Source organism: Triticum dicoccoides, chromosome 2A, assembly GCF_002162155.2.
Source record: "Triticum dicoccoides isolate Atlit2015 ecotype Zavitan chromosome 2A, WEW_v2.0, whole genome shotgun sequence".
Taxonomy (NCBI): domain Eukaryota; kingdom Viridiplantae; phylum Streptophyta; class Magnoliopsida; order Poales; family Poaceae; genus Triticum; species Triticum dicoccoides.
Genome location: NC_041382.1, coordinates 758,648,858 through 758,669,503, shown reverse-complemented (window position 1 = coordinate 758,669,503; position 20,646 = coordinate 758,648,858). Strand labels below are relative to the sequence as shown.

The 20,646-nt window shown below is 44.6% G+C and overlaps 1 protein-coding gene across 2 annotated transcripts; it reads left to right on the top strand.

Moving 5' to 3' along the window:
- Window positions 1-10,632: 10,632 nt before the first annotated feature.
- Window positions 10,633-14,594, top strand: LOC119357025. Of its 2 annotated transcripts, none has more exons than XM_037624016.1 (9): window positions 10,633-10,947; window positions 11,313-11,396; window positions 11,502-11,789; window positions 11,872-12,153; window positions 12,238-12,519; window positions 12,604-12,885; window positions 12,970-13,251; window positions 13,336-14,154; window positions 14,311-14,594. In XM_037624016.1, exons 2-9 carry the CDS (start codon window positions 11,383-11,385, stop codon window positions 14,387-14,389), a joined length of 2,328 nt encoding a protein of 775 aa, XP_037479913.1. In that variant the 5' UTR covers window positions 10,633-10,947; window positions 11,313-11,382; the 3' UTR covers window positions 14,390-14,594. The 2 variants fall into 2 exon arrangements, with proteins under 2 accessions (XP_037479913.1, XP_037479912.1); XM_037624015.1 differs by having other exon boundaries at window positions 11,310-11,396.
- Window positions 14,595-20,646: the final 6,052 nt, after the last annotated feature.

The following is a 20,646-nucleotide window of genomic DNA, read 5'->3' as shown; positions in this document are numbered from 1 at the left end:
ACGATAGCGCTTGTTGGGAGGCAACCCAATTTATTTTTATTCCTTGCTTTTTGCTCCTATTTAGTAATAAATAATTTATCTAGCCGCTGTTTTGGTTGTGTTTTTTGTGTTTAATTAGTGTTTGTGCCAAGTAGAACCGTTGGGAAGACTTGGGGAAAGTCTTGTTACACTTGCTGTAAAAAACAGAAACTTTAGCACTCACGAGAACTGCTGGTTAATTCTTTTTGCATATGATTAATAGCTAAATTCCTCACGTCCAGAAATTTATTTTAGAATTTTTGGGGTTCCAGATCTTGCGCTAGCTACAGATTACTACAGACTGTTCTGTTTTTGACAGATTCTGTTTTTCGTGTGTTGTTCGCTTATTTTGATGAATCTATGGCTAGTAAAATAGTTTATAAACCATAGAGAAGTTGGAATACAGTAGGTATAACACCAATATAAATAAAGAATGATTTCATTACAATAACTTGAAGTGTAATTTTATTTTCTTTCGCTAACGGAGCTCACGAGATTTTCTACTTTAAGTTTTGTGTTGTGAAGTTTTCAAGTTTTGGGTAAAGATTTGATGGATTATGGAACAAGGAGTGGCAAGAGCCTAAGCTTGGGGATGCCCATGGCACCCCCAAGATAATATAAGGACACCTAAAAGCCAAAGCTTGGGGATGCCCCGGAAGGCATCCCCTCTTTCGTCTACTTCTATCAGTAACTTTAGTTGGACCTATATTTTTATTCGCCACGTGATATGTGTTTTGCTTGGAGCATCTTGTATTATTTGAGTCTTTACTTTTTAGTTTACCACAATCATCCTTGTTGTACACACCTTTTGAAAGAGCCATACATAATTTGGAATTTGTTAGAATACTCTATGTGCTTCGCTTATATCTTTTGAGTTATATGGTTTTGCTCTAGTACTTCACTTATATCTTTTAGAGCACGGTGGTGGATTTGTTTTATAGAAACTATTGATCTATCATTCTTCAGTTAGATTATTTTGAGAGTCTTAAATAGCATGGTAATTTGCTTAAAATCCTAATATTCTAGGTATTCAAAGTTAGTAAAATTTTCTTAAGAGTGTTTTGAATACTAAGAGAAGTTTGATGCTTGATGATTGTTTTGAGATATGGAGGTAATAATATCAAAGTCGTACTAGTTGAGTAGTTGTGAAATTGAAAAATACTTGTGTTGAAATTTGCAAGTCCTGTAGCATGCGCGTATGGTAAACGTTGTGTAACAAATTTGAAACATGAGATGTTATTTGATTGTCTTCCTTATGAGTGGCGGTCGGGGACGAGCGATGGTCTTTTCCTACCAATCTATCCCCCTAGGAGCATGCGCGTAGTACCGAGGTTTTTGATGACTTGTAGATTTTTGCAATAAGTATGTGAGTTCTTTATGACTAATGTTGAGTCTATGGATTATACGCACTCTCACCCTTCCATCCTTGCTAGCCTCTTCGGTACCGTGCATTGCCCTTTCTCACAATGAGAGTTGGCGCAAACTTCGCCGGTGCATCCAAACCCCGTGATATGATACGCTCTTTCACACATAAACCTCCTTATATCTTCCTCAAAACAACCACCATACCTAGCTATTATGGCATTTCCATAGCCATTCCGAGATATATTGCCATGCAACTTTCCACTATTCCGTTCATCATGACACATTCATCATTGTCATATTAATTAGCATAATCATGTAGTTGACATAGTATTTGTGGCAAGGCCACCGTTCATAATTCTTTCATACATGTCACTCTTGGTCCATTGCATATCCCGGTACACCGCCGGAGGCATTCATATAGAGTCATATCTTTGTTCTAGATATCGAGTTGTAATATTGAGTTGTAAGTAAATAAAAATGTGATGATCATCATTCATAGAGCATTGTCCCAAAAAGAGAAAAAAGGAAGGGCCAAATAAAATAATAAATGCCAAATAAAAAAATAAAAATAAAAGGGGCAATGCTACTATCCTTTTTCCACACTCGTGCTTCAAAGTAGCACCATGTTCTTCATTAGAGAGTCTCTTGAGTTATCACTTTCATATACTAATGGGAATTTTTCATTATAGAACTTGGCTTGTATATTCCAAAAATGGGCCTCCTCAAGTGCCCTAGGTCTTCGTGAGCAAGCAAGTTGGATGCACACCCATTTAGTTTCTTTTGTTGAGCTTTCTTACATTTATAGCTCTAGTGCATCCGTTGCATGGCAATCCCTACTCCTTGCATTAACATCAATCGATGGGCATCTCCATAGCCCATTGATTAGCCTCGTTGATGTGAGACTTTCTCCTTTTTGTCTTCTCCACATAACCCCCCTCATTATATTGTATTCCACCTATAGTGTTATGTCCATGGCTCGCGCTCATATATTGCGTAAAAGTTTATAGGTTTAAGATTACTAAAGTATGAAACAATTGCTTGGCTTGTCATCGGGTTTGTGCATGATGAGAGCATTCTTGTGTGACGAAAATGAAACATGACTAAACTATACGATTTTGTAGGGATGAACTTTCTTTGGCCATGTTATTTTGAGAAGACATAATTGCTTAGTTAGTATGCTTGACGTATTATTATTTTTATGTCAATATGAACTTTTGTCTTGAATCTTTCAGATCTGAATATTCATACAACAATTAAGAAGAATTACATTAAAATTATGCCAAGTAGCACTCCGCATCAAAAATTCTGTTTTTATCATTTACCTACTCAAGGACGAGCAGGAATTAAGCTTGGGGATGCTTGATACGTCTCCAACGTATCTATAATTTTTGATTGCTCCATGCTATATTATCTACTGTTTTGGACATTATTGGGCTTTATTATCCACTTTTATATTATTTTTGGGACTAACCTATTAACCGGAGGCCCAGCCCAGAATTGTTGTTTTTTGCCTGTTTTAGGGTTTCGAAGAAAAGGAATATCAAACGGAGTCCAAACGGAATGAAACCTTCGGGAACGTTATTTTCTCAACGAACAAGACCCGGGAGACTTGGACTCTACGTCAAGACACAAAAGAGTAGGCCACGAGGTAGGGGGCACGCCTACCCCCCCCCTCCCCCAGGCGCGCCCTCCACCCTCGTGGGCCCCCTGTTGCTCCACCGACGTACTCCTTCCTCCTATATATACCTACGTACCCCCAAACAATCAGATACGGAGCCAAAACCCTGATTCCACCGCCGCAACTTTCTGTATCCACGAGATCCCATCTTGGGGCCTGTTTCGGAGCTCCGCCAGAGGGGGCATCGATCATGGAGGGCTTCTACATCAACACCATAGCCTCTCCGATGAAGTGTGAGTAGTTTACCTCAGACCTACGGGTCCATAGTTATTAGCTAGATGGCTTCTTCTCTCTTTTTGGATCTCAATACAATGTTCTCCCCCTCTCTTGTGGAGAACTATTCGATGTAATCTTCTTTTTGCGGTGTGTTTGTTGAGACCAATGAATTGTGGGTTTATGATCAAATCTATCTATGAATAATATTTGAATCTTCTCTGAATTCTTTTATGTATGATTGGTTATCTTTGCAAGTCTCTTCAAATTATCAGTTTGATTTGGCCTACTAGATTGATCTTTCTTGCAATGGGATTGCTGCTTAGCTTTGGGTTCAATCTTGTGGTGTCCTTTCCCAGTGACAGTAGGGGCAGCAAGGCACGTATTTTATTGTTGCCATCGACGATAACAAGATGGGGTTTTCATCATATTGCATGAGTCTATCCCTCTACATCATGTCATCTTGCTTAAGGCGTTACTCTGTTTTTAACTTAATACTCTAGATGCATGCTGGATAGCGGTCCATGAGTGGAGTAATAGTAGTAGATGCAGGCAGGAGTCGGTCTACTTGTCTCGGACGTGATGCCTATATACATGATCATACCTAGATATTCTCATAACTATGCTCAATTCTGTCAATTGCTCAACAGTAATTTGTTCACCCACCGTAGAATACTTATGCTCTCGAGAGAAGCCACTAGTGAAACCTATGGCCCCGGGGTCTATCTTTATCATATTAATCTCCTACTACTTAGTTATTTCCTTTGCCTTTTACTTTGCCTTTATTTTACTTTGCATCTTTATCACAAAAGTACCAAAAATATTATCTTATCATATCTATCAGATCTCACTCTCGTAAGTGGTCGTGTAGGGATTGACAACCCCTATTCGCGTTGGTTGCGAGGATTTATTTGTTTTGTGCAGGTACGAGGGACACGCGGGTAGCCTCCTACTGGATTGATACCTTGGTTCTCAAAAACTGAGGGAAATACTTACGCTACTTTGCTGCATCATCCCTTCCTCTTCGGGGAAAACCAACGCAGTGCTCAAGAGGTAGCAAGCTTCTCCTTTTCACTTTCACACTTTTCCCTTGCATCAACAATGACCCGGCGGAGATCATCATCGGGCACATCGTCTGATTCCTCTTGATCTTCATCAGCTTCCACCGTTGCAGCATCACCGTATTTCAGGGGGCACATAGTTGTCACCGTCCTCTTCTTCTTCGCTGTCTTCCATCATAACCCATATTTCTCCGTGCTTGGTCCAAACATTATAGTGTGGCATGAAACCCTTATAAAGAAGGTGGGTGTGAAGGGTTTTCGAGTCAGAGTAAGACCTCGCATTCCCACAGCTAGGGCATGGACAACACATAAAACCATTCTGCTTGTTTGCCTCAGCCACTTCGAGAAAATTATGCATGCCCTTAATGTACTCGGAGGTGTGTCTGTCACCGTACATCCATTGCCGGTTCATCTGCGTGCATTATATATAATTATGTGTGCCAGAAGTAAGAAAATTAGACAAGTATCTATGTAAAGTAAGATTTTTTTTCAAAAAGAAGATAAGAACAAGAGGCTCACCACGGTGGTCCCGACGACGCGATCGGCGCGGGCGATCGACGGCGGTGAAGACGAGGACGGGGCGTGACGGACCGCTAATATAAACCTAGATAAATCTCGGGAAAAATGGAGCTCGGAGGTCGAGCTTCGAGAGTAGGTAGCTTAACTAGTGTGGCTCGGGCATTTCATCGAACACCTCATGTGCATAGGAGGTGAGCTAGAGTATCCAATGCCCTCCCCCTCGCCGGCCAGCAAAAAACAGAGCACTGTGGAGTGCTTTGCTCGCCGGCGATGGGGTATATATATATAGGCAACTCATTTGTCCCGGTTCGTGGATGGAATCGGGACTAAAGGCCTTCCTTCTGTCTCGGTTCCTTCCACGAACCAGGACCAATGGTTGTGGGACAGGAGCAAGGCCCATTGGTCCCGGTTCGTGCCAAGAACCAGGACAAATGGGCCCAGACGAACCGGGACCAATGCCCACGAGGCCCCGGTCGCCCCCCTGGGCTCTCGAACCGGGACAAATGCCTCCATTGGTCCCAGTTCGTGGCAGAACCGGGACTAATGGGCTGGCCAGGCCCGAACGAAAGCCCCTTTTTCTACTAGTGCAGTCGGAATTGTGCAAGTGTTTGGCCAGGAGTATTTGAGATCTCCCAATGCTGAAGACGTCGCAAGGCTATTGGAGATGAACAAAGCTCGCGGCTTCCCTAGTATGTTTGGCTCAATAGATTGCATGCATTGGAGTTGGAAGAATTGTCCAAAGGCATGGCATGGGCAATTCCACGGCCAAAAAAAGGGTTCAAGTATAATCCTTGAAGCGGTGGCCGATCAAGAGACTTGGATTTGGCATGCATTCTTTGGAATGCCTGGATCTTTGAATGACATCAATGTTGTCAACCGGTCACCATTGATGAATAAGATTGCAAATGGTGATTTGTCACCGGTGCAGTTTGTAGCAAATGGCCGTACATACAACTACGGCTATTATCTAGCGGATGGCATCTATCTAAAGTGGCAAACATTTGTGAAGCCGTTGAAAAAGCCGGAAGGTAGGAAAAATCTTGATTTCCATAATGCTCAGGTGGCGGCTAGAAAAGATGTGGAGAGAGCTTTTGGGATTTTGCAAGCCCAATTTGCTATTGTGAGAGGACCGACTAGATTTTGGGATCAAAAAATGCTTTGGTACATCATGCAGCTTGTGTGATCATGCATAACATGATCATCGAGAATGAGCGTGGCCAAGATGTAGACTACTCTCAGTATCAGCTGTTGGGACATCCCGTGCGAGTGCGACGGAGGGCTGAAAGGGTCGCCCGTTTTGTTGCCTCCTACTATGTCATTCGACGCCCCGCAGCGCATGATGATCTTCAGAAGGATCTCATTGAGGAGTGGTGGACATGAAATGGACGTCAAAGAGCATCATGATTTGTGCGTTCGACATTTGTATTGTTGAACTATTTGTTGTGTTTATTGCACTATTTGTTGTTTTGAACGATAAATAACGAAATTGAACTATTTATTTTAATTTATTTTATTTATGTTTGATCTTTTTGTTTGTGTTTTGAAATGCATATGTTGTTTGTGCGCGAGTCGCGCGCACTGCTAGAGCTGCACGCGCGCTGTATTTTAGCGTCGCTGCTGGAGGCAGCGCTGCCCGCCGCGCCAAACCAAGCAATGGGCGCGCAGCAAAGTAGTTTTTAACGCGCCGTTGGACGGCTGTTAGAGATGCTCTCAAGAAAAGAAAACTCCGTCTAGCTTGTCCCCAATCGGAATCGTCAAACCCTAATCGTCTTCCCGTCTTCCCCACCTCGAATTATGGCGGCCGTTGTGATGGCGCCCAAGGTTATTCCTCGGGAGTGCCTCCCCCGGCGCAGTCCCACCGGCGGCTTTGAGCCGATCACAGTCTTTATACGTGTCGATGGGGACGGGAACTACCTCCTCAGGCATCTCTACCTGAAGGGTGGGCGGGCCGTTTCAGAGCTTAGAGGAAGTTGACAAGGCTATGGATCGCTATTTTCATCTACATCGGGATCCAAAACTGTAAATTTCCTCAACTCATTTCTAGATGAATGTTCTTACTACTACCCCTGGTTTTGTGTGCATGTCTGCTATTGATTATATCCAAACAGGGTTACTCTATTATGCTCCCTCCGTTCCGAAATATAAATCTTTCTAGAGATTCCAACAAGTGATTATATACGGAGTAAAATGAGTGAATCTACAGTTCTACACTCTAAAATATGTCTACATACATCCGTATATTGTGGTCCATTTGAAATGTCTAAAAAGACTTATATTTAGGAACGGATGGAGTATTAAATTAACCACAGGCTTCAGGCCTTTAGCCCGCGAAAGACGAGCATATGGATAGCGAAATTAATATGAAATGACTTTAACCTAGATTCCACATAACCTGACAAATTCATTGTGGAAAACACTAGTCTAGATGATTTGTATATTCCTGTTTTTGTGCCACTGAAAGTTTATTGTATATTTATTTGTGAGATAGTTGTTAAAATATATAGTGTATAAATCATAAAAATAGCTGAAACTAACAAAGTGCCACACACCCACCTCTGTTTCCGTCAATTAATCGTGACAGCGCTCTAGTAACTAGTCAAAAAAGTGATAGCTTTTTCTAAGAGTTGTGGTCCAAGAACTTGTAGGCATGTGAACAATCCTGTTTTGTTCTGTTCTTGTTCTTGGGTTGCCAGTGTGCAACCTTTTGCGCAAACCAGAGCATCATAGTCCGGTATAACTTCTTATTGTCCAATTTTGAGAAAGTACAAGGTATTGACCATATAAAATGCTACGATCTAAATTAGGTTAACGAATCAAGGTGGGGTTCCTTCACTAGAGATTTCTATAGAAAAAGCTCTTTATTGGCCTGATGGCAGAAGGAAGAAGCGTTCAAGATCGTATATGATCCAGCAAGTTCATAATCGAATGCGCAGATTACTTCAAGCTTTGGTGGACAAGCATAATGAGGATCATAGTCTTTTGGGGGTGCTCTCTCTCTTCTCTCTTCTCTCTCTCTCTCTCTCTGTGTGTGTGTGTGTGTGCGCGCGCGCGTGTGCGTGCGTGCGTGTGTGGGCAGGCGTGCGTGCGTGCGTGCGCTGTGTGTGCGTGTGTGTGTGTGTGTGTGTGTTGTCTGTCTGTCTGTGCCTGTGCCTGTCTCTGTCTCTGTCTCTCTGTCTCTCTCATTGTTTTATCCATGCAATAGTTGTTGATCTGACCCATGCTTTTTAAGACAGGATTTGCATATGAACTTAAAGATGTTGTGCACTGCAAAACAAAGGAGCTGGTGATTCTAACTGTGGCAATGAAAACCTTTTCTTAGTTTTGAGTATATTGCTGAAATGCATTTTGTGGGTGTGGCAGCAACTTGAGCTTATCTGTTACATATAACTATAAATGTGTTTCTGACTGTAGTACTTATCTTTAGTGTCGTTAGTTGTTAGTTTGCCCCTTGCTTACATCCGTGAGCTTTACATTCGTAAACATTTTCAAACTGCTGGTTCATGCACGGCCATGGCTGTTGTGTACAAAGAAAATATTTTACCTTCAGTACTCAAAATAGTCAGCAATTATGATATCATAATATTGTTGCCTGGTTGGTTACCTCGCAGTTGACTCTTTTCTTGTGTTTGTTAATAAAGGACACTGCTATGGTTGTACCAAGGATGGGGATGTCCATATGAAGCACCCCAACAGTGCCGGTGAATACCTTGCCGGTCACTTGAATGTGGTTTCACCCTTTGGACATTGTTATGTAGGCTGGAGCAGCGACTCGGACGACGAAGATGTATGAACGATACGATGGTTAATTTTTGGGCCGAGCCTTTAACATTCTTGTTGCTTTGCTGTTAACTATACACGTTTCACCCTCTTTTGCAGATGGAAGCTAAGAAAGATAAGATAAGATATAGTTTGACGGTCATGTCGTTTCTTTGGCTCTGTGACGTTAGTTCGACCAACACAAATGCTGCTAATCACTTGCTTGGTTGTAAATGGTTTCTTGTGTATTTATTTCATTAGGGCGTTGCTGATCCAAAGTGTATGAAGATGTTCACGCTGCCTCCGAGTGCTTTCGACGACCACGATGACTAAAGAGACCAGAGGAGCAGACAAAAGCCAACAGAGGGGGGAGCTTGGTTGTAGTGATGTTGCGCCTGCTTACTGTAAATAAACTGAGCTTTCGGGAGCATCGGGACTCAGGATCGATCCTAGATTTTACACTTTGTGCGCGCATGAATCAGGATGACATGTTTTCATCTTTGACCTGTGACATCCTCCGCTTACATTTACACCAGCAAATTGACCCTGTTTCAGTCAATGCTGTTAACCTGAAAGTTAAGTTCGATTAACTGGTCGGTCAAAACAGTTTCTGTAATCTTCTGAAATATAAGATGGAACGGTCTGTCTTCAGAGTGATGGACCAAGAACTTATAGTCATGTGCAGTTTTGTACTGTTTTTGTCGATTATGCTAGCATGCGCTGGTTTGCCATTTGGTTGTCATTCAGACTTTCAGAGTAGAGCTGCTGGGATTGCCACGAGGTACGATAAGACAGTTTTAGATTTATTGTCGAGCGTCTTTTAACTTTTTTTGCTGCTTTGCGTTTGTCGATTAAATGTCTTAGATCCGCCCTCTCTTACTTACAGATGGAAGCTAATAAGAAGAAAGAGCACGTGATTATGTTCAGCAATGACATATCTTCGTTTTACTTACGACACTATTTCTAGTACTAATTAACACGATGCTAGTTACTTGATTGGTGGTTGGTTGTAGACCATTGTTTGTGCACGGATTTGTTTAGGGCATTGCCTCTGGATTTACTTTTGCTGAGGGCTTCATGCGTGAGAGTGTGGAGCTGGAGTGCTAGACTCAATCCAAGAAGTTCAAGACCCAGTTAAATTTGCTTTGCTCTTTCCTGTTTGTGAAGACGCGTGAAAATGAATGGACCTACTTGCATTAAGCTACTGTTATCGTCTCTGAAGATGCTACAGTAGCTAACTTGGCACCGAGAGTTCAATTGTTGTTTCAATATTTCTTACTCCCTCCGTACAAAAATATAAGACGTTTTTGCAGTTCAAATTGAGCTGCAAAAACATCTTATATCACGGTACAGAGACGTTTTTTGTAAGGTGATGTTCATCATCATCTTGCTATTTAATTTTCTTTTCCATCTCTGCTTAATTTTTTTTTCAGTTTCCAAACAAACAAATAACCATCTATCAATCCTTCTTCCAATTCTGATTAGGTTTGGACTGATTGGTGATTCAGTTCACCCGACTGGTCATTTATTGACGAATTGGTGAGGGCTCGACATTTTGGCTGCTCGGAGCAAATGAACATCAAATAAAATTTTAAATTGTGATTGTTTTTTTTTTGCACATGATCATGTTAGTGTCAAAAGTGTGATTGACAATTGTCATGTGAAACTGAACAACTATGCTTCGTCAGTGGAAAAAACAAAGTCTACTGGTCTATAAATGCCAAAAATTTGCCGGCGTTGTACTTTCGCTCTAAACATTTGCAGACGACATTTGGACATAAAAATTTACATGTCTAGAAAAAATCGTATTTTTTGGGCATTTACAATGCTCACGCGTAATTCGCTTTTTTTATTGGTGCATCGTTTCCCATTTTTTAAGCCCCTGTATGTTTCGGCCCGAAGTCTTAGCCCAGCCCAGCTGCAGCCCACGGCGGAAACGAAGGCACGACACGCGCACGACCCCCTTGGGCCCTACCCACGCGTCCCACTCACGACCTAGTTGCTCTCCGCCGGCTGCCGGCCGCCGCCGTCACGCTAGCTGCCTCCTCTGTGCGTCCGCCTACGCGCCATTCCCCTATCGCCCAGCAGTGCTCCTAGCCAGCCTCCCCGTCTGGCCCCCGCCCAGCCGCCGATCTCGCTCCGCTGCTCGCTGACTCGCGCAGGAGCTGCTGCCTGCTACTCCACTCGGTAACTGTGTCGGCTGATGAAATTGCTTCGAGATCAAGCGGGCGATCAGCTTCAGTTGGTAGTGTAGGTGGTGGATTGCTCTGATTCTGCTTCAGGTTCTGATCCAGGGCAACTTTGGGACAGGCGCAGCCCGCAGCCGGACCCCCGAGGGTAATTCCTAATTTCTACAGTACTAGGTTCTAATCTAAACTGATGCATCATCATATATTCTAACAAAAAATAAACCCAGATGCATACTGCATTGAACGATTCGACCAAAATCGAGCTGAAGTTATGTGTATGCGGGGTGGATTTACTCAGATCTACGCATCCCGTTACTTGCATTCATGCTGTAGAATAGAAGATGAAGAGATCTGCTCTCCTTTGTATCTCCACACTATTGTTTTATATATACATACATTTTCTCATCTTGCATCTATTTTGTTGGATTGTTAACTGTTGAGTTCAAATTATATACTTATTGTGCAATCGCTTCTGTCCTGACTCCGCCACTCTATACGGCACACCTTCAGCAGGTCGCCCCTTCTGGTTGAGCTGTGTAGCTGTGAGAGCTGCCGCGGAATCATCCCCCACGACCTCCTCGCTATGGCGACAATGCGGTGAGTTCTACTCTCCTCCACTTGGTTCATTTGTTGGTACTGCCACACATCACGGAAATGTATTTGCTCGCCACAATGTACTCAAAATTACCCCTTTATACTCAGGCCTCAAACAATCCTACTACCGCGGCGCATCGACCCCATGTTCATCATCGACGGCAATGGAGGTTCACTAGTCAACGGCAACGACATTGGTGATGGTAAACATTTCTATTGTGCCAAGTGCATGTCTGTCGTGCCATGTGCATGTATTCGGCCCTGCTTCAGCATGTGCGACCATGACTTCTGCTCGAGCTGTGTTGCCATGAAGCTACCCCAGAATGTCGCCCGCCTCAAATGCACTGGGGAGAGCTCGACGGCGTCGGAGAAATATCGCGGCGTGACGATCTTGCGGTGATTTTATTTGCTTGTGCTTATTTCATTCGTTCCTACTATCACACGGTTTAACAAACTCAACTCACCCCTTTATACTCAGGCCTGAAACGGTCCAAGTACCGTCGCGCATCGACCCCATGTTCATCACCGATGGCAATGAAGGTTCACCCGTAAACGACATCAGTGACAGTAAGCGCTTCTACTGTGCCAAGTGCATGCATGTGGTGCCATGTGCATGTATGAGGTACAACTTCACCATGTGCGACCACGACTTCTGCTCAAGGTGTGTTGCCATGAAGCTGCGCCAGACCGTCGCCCGCGTCAAATGTACGGGAGAGAGCTCAACAGCGTCGGAGGAATATCGCGGCGTGACAATGTTGCAGTGAGTTTTACTGCCTTGCGCTTATTTCATTCGTTCCTACTACCACACGGTGTAACGAACCCAAAATTACCCCTTTGTACTCAGGCCTGAAACAGTCCAATTACCATCGCGCATCAACCCCATGTTCATCACCGATGGCAATGAAGGTTCACCCGTAAACGGCATCAGTGACAGTAAGCGCTTCTACTGTGCCAAGTGCATGCATGTGGTGCCATGTGCATGTACAAGGTACAACTTCACCATGTGCGACCACGATTTCTGCTCAAGGTGTGTCGCCATGAAGCTGTGCCAGAACGTCGCCCGCGTCAAATGTACGGGAGAGAGTTCGACAGTGTCGGAGGAATGTCGCGGCGTGACAATGTTGCAGTGAGTTTTACTGTCTTGCGCTTATTTCAGTCGTTCCTACTACCACACGGTGTAACGAACCCAAAATCACCCCTTTGTACTCAGGCCTGAAACAGTCCAATTACCATCGCGCATCAACCCCATGTTCATCACCGATGGCAATGAAGGTTCACCCGTAAACGGCATCAGTGACAGTAAGCGCTTCTACTGTGCCAAGTGCATGCATGTGGTGCCATGTGCATGTACAAGGTACAACTTCACCATGTGCGACCACAATTTCTGCTCAAGGTGTGTCGCCATGAAGCTGTGCCAGAACGTCGCCCGCGTCAAATGTACGGGAGAGAGTTCGACAGTGTCGGAGGAATATCGCGGTGTGACAATGTTGCAGTGAGTTTTACTGTCTTGCGCTTATTTCAGTCGTTCCTACTACCACATGGTGTAATGAGCCCAAAATTACCCCTTTATACTCAGGCCTGAAACGGTCCTAGTATCGTCGCGCATTGCACCTTTGTCCATCACCGATGGCAACGAAGATTCACCTGTGGACGACATCACCGATGGTAAGCGCTTCTTTTGTGCCAAGTGCATGCATGTGGTGCCATGTGCATGTATAAGGTCCAACTTCACCACTTGCGACCATGACTTCTGCTCGAGGTGTGTTGGCTTGAAGCTGTGCCAGAACGTCCCTCGTGTCAAATGTACCGTGGACAACTCTACGGCGGCGGAGAGATACCACAGCATGGCGATGGTGCAGTGAGTTTTACATGCTTGCGCTTGGTTCATTCGTTCCTATTACCATGCAATGCAATGAACACAACATTACCTGCTTATACTCAGGCCTGAAACAGCTGTATCATCGCCCATTGACCCTAAGTTCGTTACCGGTGGCAATGAAGATTCACCGCTGGTGGATGGCAACGACATCGGCGATGATAAGCACTTCTACTGTGCTAAGTGCATGCATGTGGTGCCATGTGCATGTATACGGTCCAACTTCAGGACGTGCGACCACGACTTCTGCTCTAGGTGTGTCGCCGTGAAGTTAGGCCAGAACATCGCTCATGTTGGATATTCTGAAGGTGAGGACGGTGATGATGATCTGTTCTATTGCAACATCTGCATGGAGATGGTGGCGAGGACCCTCAAGTTCAGCGTCAACTCGTGTGGCCACGTCTTCTGCTCAAGCTGTATCACCCAGTACGTCGCCGCAAAGCTGGACAACAATGTAGCTCGCGTCGAATGCCCTGACCCAGGCTGCAAGGGCGGTGTCGTTGAGCTGGAGAGGTGCCATGACATCATTCCCCTGGACCTCCTCGACAAATGGGGTTTCCTGCTGTGCGAATCTGCGCTTGGCACCAAGAGGATATACTGCCCATACAGAGAATGCTCGGCGCCTCTGCTTGCTGACAGCGAGGCCGGGGTGACTGCGGTCAGGGAGGCGGAGTGCCCGCACTGCCACCGGCTTTTCTGTGTCCGCTGCGCTGTGCCATGGCATGGCGGCATCACTTGCAATGAGTTCCAGAAGCTTGGACTGGACGAGCGCGGCCCGGAGGACATCTTGCTCAGGCGTCTCGTCGGCAGGGAGGGGTGGCAGCGGTGCCCGAAGTGCCAGATGTACGTGGAGAAATCAGAAGGGTGCAATTACATCAAATGCAGGTACAGCAAACTAAACCTGAGTTAGTTTCTTCATGTCAAATTGCTCATTGGTCCCTTTGGAAATTACGATCTGATCATGAAGATCATTCACACTGTGAAATGATTTGAGCTCGGCCCCAGCTTGTTTGATATTAATTTGATTTTCTCCAATTGTAGGTGTGGATACAGCTTCTGCTACCGGTGTGCATCCAAGTTGTCCGCGCTAAACCATTTCTGCAACAAGTGCAAGCGCTGACGATTTATTTGGGGTGTGCAGACCTACGAATATATAGCCTCCTTGAATAGCTTCAGTTCTGTTTGTGTATATATGGGTTATTAAGGTATCGTTTGGTTATTGCAGTGCAAACTGGAGACTGTTACTACTTGATTGTCTATATATATCTAATACTCCCTCCATCCCAAAATGGTTGTCGCTCAAATGGATGAATCCGTGGCTTGGATATTTCAATGGGCGATCCATAATTGTACAATGTATCAGAGGATTAATATTGCATATGCATTCATACACACTTGAGCACCGGCGGACATGAACACCTACCACACCACCACTTCTATAAGGTGCATCGGCACACAAACACTGACTCTATAGATGATCGATTCTGGCTTCGTCCCATGAGTCGCGCCCCTAGTTGCTGATCATGGCTCCTGATCCGGAGAGTGGAAGCTGGGAATTGGGGGAGTAGGCTGCTGTTCTTGTGGGGAAACAGAGACCATGGAACATCTTCTCTTCCTTTGCCCGCCGTCAAGTTTTACTTCTGTGTGTGGGTGAAAGTGCGAAGAACATTTTTTTTTCTGAAATGAAGGTGGTGTCGGTGTCGGTGATAAACAACCAGTAGAGTGCCATGTCCTGAGTGATCATGGTTCTGTTCATTCTCCTTTCGAAACGACACCGTTGCCTCTCCAAGGTCACAGACTCGAGCCATTGTGCCTGTTTGCAAGTCAAAGTGGCCCGCTATTGCGCAAAGACGCATAAAGAGGCCCTTCTCCTTGCTTGAGGTCGAGGCGCTTGTGGAAGCTGTCGAATAGCTTGGAACAAGAAGGTTCAGGTGGCCTCTTGAACAACAAAGGTTCAGGTTGCAGCAAAGATGTTCTCATTATGTTGCCTCTTGGTCTGTTAGGTTCAGGTGGAGAGACGTTGAAATGCCCACGTTCGACAATATGATCTGAAGGTAATTCAGTAACCACAGCCTAAAAACTGCTGCTATTGCATTGCTGATTGCCTACTGTCAGCTACTTCTCTCTACAGAGAACATAGATTTCAGGACAAGGCTGCTCCTCCAGTTGCTGAAGACACTCATCTCTGCCTTGCCTGCCTAGAGAGGAAAATTGTTACTCTGTAAAAAAATGTTTAAAGGATGTTGACAAATTTCTGTGTTTATTCCAAGCTCACAGGTCATTTTACTTTTCTATTCTTCTCCGTTTGGTGCTCAGGCCAGGTGCTCTCTTTTCCTCTGTTGATTTTGACCGCCCTTGTAAATGATTTTCTAAACTATCTGGAATGCTTCGGAATTTACCAGATGTTCATATAAAAACGATTCAACATTCCAGCTGTTGCACATCTATCCTATTAATTATTTGTTATTACTCTGTCTTGCATTGGAATTAGTTTTTTTCATTTAGAAATTAGATTTGATAATTGAAACCTGTATTTTTTTTGAGGAAACTGTAATTTTTTGGCGAGAAATGGTAATCTGATAGTAACAAAAAAGGACACAAGTTTTTTCTAGAAAAAAAATACTAGGACGAGTGATGTCGGCCCAGTTATATTTTGTTGGCGACAGGCTGAACTAGCTATAGCCCAGTGGATAAGGCCCATTAGCCCAACAACACCCTGCACTTTACCACTCCTCTCCCGAGCCGGCGGCGGCACATGAGCACGGGCCTCGCCCAGCTGCTCCTCTCATGTCTCGCCGGCGACTGCCTCCGCCGCGTCCTCCCAGCGGCACACACATGCGTCGTCGTCTCGGATGCCCTCCCAGAGCTCTTCCTCGCCAACCTCCCTAGTCCACCGCATCAACAATTTGTCATGAGCCTAGGAGGAAAAAAAATGATTCAACAAAAGTCTAGCAGTAGGAGGAGAGCGATTTGCAATCAATTTGAGTGAGAAATAAGGAAGTCCAGCCAGAAAGGAAAGAAACCTTTGTGTTACTCCAACCGAAAGGAAATTAAAAAAAAAACACCAGTTCAAGCAGAAAAAAATAAATGATTAGGCATGTGTCCAAGCGCCAGGAAAATAAATGATTCAGTTTTATTGTTGCTACAGTGCACGAGCACAAGCAGGGTGCTCCCTCGTTCACCGCATCAATGATATGTCGTCGGTCCGAAAGGTATGAAAAAGAATGATTTGACGTCATTACAAGAAGAAAGAAAAAACTGCCTGGCGTCATTCCGAGAGAAATGGGTGAAGGTCACAGATGAGCCGTGAGCTTCTTCTCCCTCGTCCACTGCATCAACAATTTGCCTTGAGTCTAGGAGGAAAGAAAAGAAATGAACGGAAGTTTGAGTGGTAAGGGAAAAACGATTCGGCATTAATTTGGGTGAAAAATAAGGAAGTCCAACCAAAAAAGGTCGAAACCTTTGTGTTTCTTCGGCTGAAAGGACATAAAAAGAATATATGTCCAAACGAAATTAAATAAATGATTAGGCATGTGTCCAAGCACCAAGAAAATAAATACCCATGGACATTTATTTAATTAGAAGAGAAAAGGAAAGGAAAAAAAAGACTAACGTCACTCCACAATTTTGGCTCCCAAAAGAAAATATGATTCGACAAAATTCTAAGCGGTTGGGGAAAGCTGATTTGGCATCAATTTGAGTGAAAAATAAGGAAGTCCAACCGGAAAAGAGACCTTTGTGCTTCTTCAACCCAAAGGAAAAAAACATGAGTTGAAGCAAACTAAATAAATGATTATGCATGGGTCCAATGTCAGGAAAATAAATACGCACAGTCAGGGACATTTATTTTCTCAAAATAAAATGACAAGGAAAGGAATGGACAAAAAAGATAAGGTAGTAATAAAAAAAAGACATGCCTCTCCACAAACTCTGACCCCCCACACACCCGGAGGCGACCTAGGGTGACAGGCCCGTGGGTTTAACCCGGCCAGAATTTATGTCATGACTGCTTTTGCCTCGGCAAGGCTGGTACCTGCCTTGCGTCGTCGGCGAACACGATGGACGACGCTGCGTATTTAAGCCGCGAAACAAATTCCTGCGGGGGCGATGTGGTACTAAACAAACTAAAACGGGGGCGACAAAAGAAGAAGTGACGAGCGGCGGGTCTCTCGGCCCGGGTGGGGAGTATTTCAGCCCACTAGCACAGCCCAGCCCAGCCAATTGGTGGTGTTTGCCGTTTCAATCAATTCCAAAATAAAACTACCGTGGCCGCCGCGCAGCGCGTCCGTATCCGTCGGTGCATCCCCATCCGACTGCGCCCTCTCGCCGTAGCCGGTACATGCCCGACGGCAACTTAATTTTCACTAGCAGCATGAGGAGACGCCTATGGATCACAAGCAAGTGAGGATCAATCCTGAATGCAATTATTAACACAAGCAAAGTGCAAACCCCTGATTGAAATTATGGGCCCAGGTAATGCTGAAAATGAATCCATACAGCTCACTATACAAATTCCCTCAAAAATATGAGTCATACATCAGACAAGTAGATCAAAAGGGCACACTCTTGTTATCCTTACAACTCCCTATATATACAAATCATATAGCTACGAACTAATCCATTATGGTGCTTGCAGATCATGGCATCGGGAGTCCAAGGTGGTTGCGGATGCGGGCGGGGCGGGCCTGATCTGGGCTCACCCAAACCCGTCGCGGGCGAGCGGGGCGGCGGATCTGCGCCGGATCGGCCGTGGGGTGCAGTCTCGGGCAGAGGCTGCTGCTTGGATGCCGATGGGTGTGTTGTGGCGGCTTCGTCCTGGCATGTGTTGATTCCTGCGGTCATTTTCGGAGCGGTGTGAGGTGTGTTGGGGCGGTGCGGGCGACTGGCGGTAGTGTGGTCAGGAATTTCTGTCCTTGGCGTTCGGGTCCAGATTCTCCGGACGAAAGTCTTGCTCGATGTCGGTGATGGCAACGTTCGTGGATGTTGTTTTCCTTCTTGGAGGCATCACTGAGGAGATCTATCACCCTCCTGCCTTTGGATCCTTTCTTCGGGTGAAAACCTAGATCCGTCTTGTCGGATAGGCAATGAGGCATCTTTGGCTGCCTTACTTTGTTGGAAGCATTGCTTTGGAGAGGTTCTTGGTGGGCACACTTGGTCTGAGGTGGTCTGGATGGTCGGGGCTCCGGTGGTGTGTGGAGTCGTGATGGCGCGTTCGTCCGAGGATGGTCATTGGCCGTTGTGCGGTGGCGGTGGGCGGCAGGAGCACACTTGAGATGCTTGGTGCGGCGGACAAGTCTTTGTTAGTCCTCCTTTGGAGCGGCACATGGCTGCCCTGCTTCGGATATGTCTTGTCTCTCCAATGTCCATGAGGTCGAGGAACACACTTTGCGGCGGACATGCTTGATGCGGGTGCCCTTTAATGTTGCAGTGAAGTCAAAGTCATCGGGTCGCGGGTGCGATGGATGATATAGATGACACTGCAAAGATCGGTGGGGTGCTTTTCTCTGTCATGTTTAGTTGTGCCGGCGACCTTGTATCTCTTGTGGTGTTGTTGGTCTGGGTTAGCTGTCAATCTTCTCTTTGGCTAGGCTGACGGACCTTTTTTCTGTTTTCTTTGTTTTCATTAGTTCGAACAGATAAAATGTAGCGTCGGTCGGAGCGGAAGTAAAAATGATTAACTTTACATTTTTATTTTGAGAAGCACCCAAAGTCATCTCATATAAGATATTTACGGAGAAAATAGTAGACATCGCAAAGAAAGCAAAACAAGACACGAAACGATCTGTATATTGACTGCCTTCTTCCACCGTTTATTCATCCTCACTGCAGTTTAAAAAATAGACTGAACAGACAGTGAGTAAAACGGACATCGACAACGTCATCGCCATGGAAGGTTTTGAAGACCACAATAGCCACTCCCCGCTAATAATGAGATCTAGTAGCCGCTAAAGGAACATCAGTTGAGGTAGCACCCCATGAAAACAAGCTTGCAATCCTCCAAGAGGGTTATAAAAAACGAGCCATGCCGCAAAAAAAAAAAGAATGAAAGAGGTCAAAGTCTTCATGACAATAGGTAGCCAACTTGTTTCCTGGATAGACACACCAATCGCAAGATCCCAAGAGAACCAATAGATATTGCAACACCTATCCCCATAGGCCCTTCATTGAAGCCTAGCCTCATGTCATCAAGGTAAGGAGAGGTCAAAGAGACATTATTTAAACATGCAATTGTTGCCACCCGCTCTCAAATGCCGCTAGGAAAAAAACAAAGAGAACATGATCTACTAAAAATACGAAATGAAAGGAACGACTCCCCACTTCTCTAGCCGTTGGACGGAAGGGGACCGAGATGGAGGAAACAAAAAACTAGGCGATGACGGTTGCTACTATTGTTGGAGTCATGACAAATAATAGTTTGACATGAAAATGATAATTTGATGTGGGTTTGGAGGAAAAGAAAAACTAAATAGAAAAAAGAGATATTTAATGTAAAAAAGAGAAAGATCAAACTCCTCACACCAATAGGTAGCCAACTTCTTCTGTGGATAGACACACGAACTTCCAAGATCGCAGATCAGACAACACCGACCCTCATAGGCCATTCGTTGATGCCTAGCCTAACGTCATCGAGGTTGGGAGAGGTTGAAGATACAATATTTCAACGTGTCATTGTTGCCACCACTTCGCCAATGTCGCTAGGTAAAACAAAGAGAACATGACCTGGTAAAAAAACAAAACAAAAGGTGACGAGTCCACATTTTTCTGACCATCGGTCGGAAGAGGACCAAGATGGTGGCGAGAAAAGGAAAACCTAGGCGAGGCGGTTGCTATCATTGTCGGAGTCATGACCAAAATAACTTGATAGCAGTTCGGACGAAAAGGGGGTTGCTAGTATGCTCGGAGCCAAGACAAAAAATAATTTGATGTTAGTTCGGACGAAAAGAAAAACAAATTAATATAAAAAGTAATAGTTTAATGTAAAAGTCACAAGGAAAAACAAATAGAACATGACATGCTAGAAAACAAAATGAAAGGGGTGATTTCACACTTTTCTGGCCGTCGGATAGAAGAGGACTGAGACGGTGCCGAGAAGAAAAAAACTAGGCGACGCTGTTGTTACTACTTTCGGAGTCAAGACAAAAATTAATTTGATGTCACTTGGACAAAAAGATATAAATAAAAAATTCATAATTTAATGTAAAAGTCGCTAGGAAAAACAAAGGGAACATGACCTGCTAAAAAAACAAATCGAAAGGGATGAATCCATACTTTTCTGTCCATCTGGCGGAAGAGGACCGAGATGGTGGCAGGAAAGAAAAACTAGACAAGGCGGTTGCTTTCTTTTTTGCGGGAGAAATAGCATTGCATTACTCAATC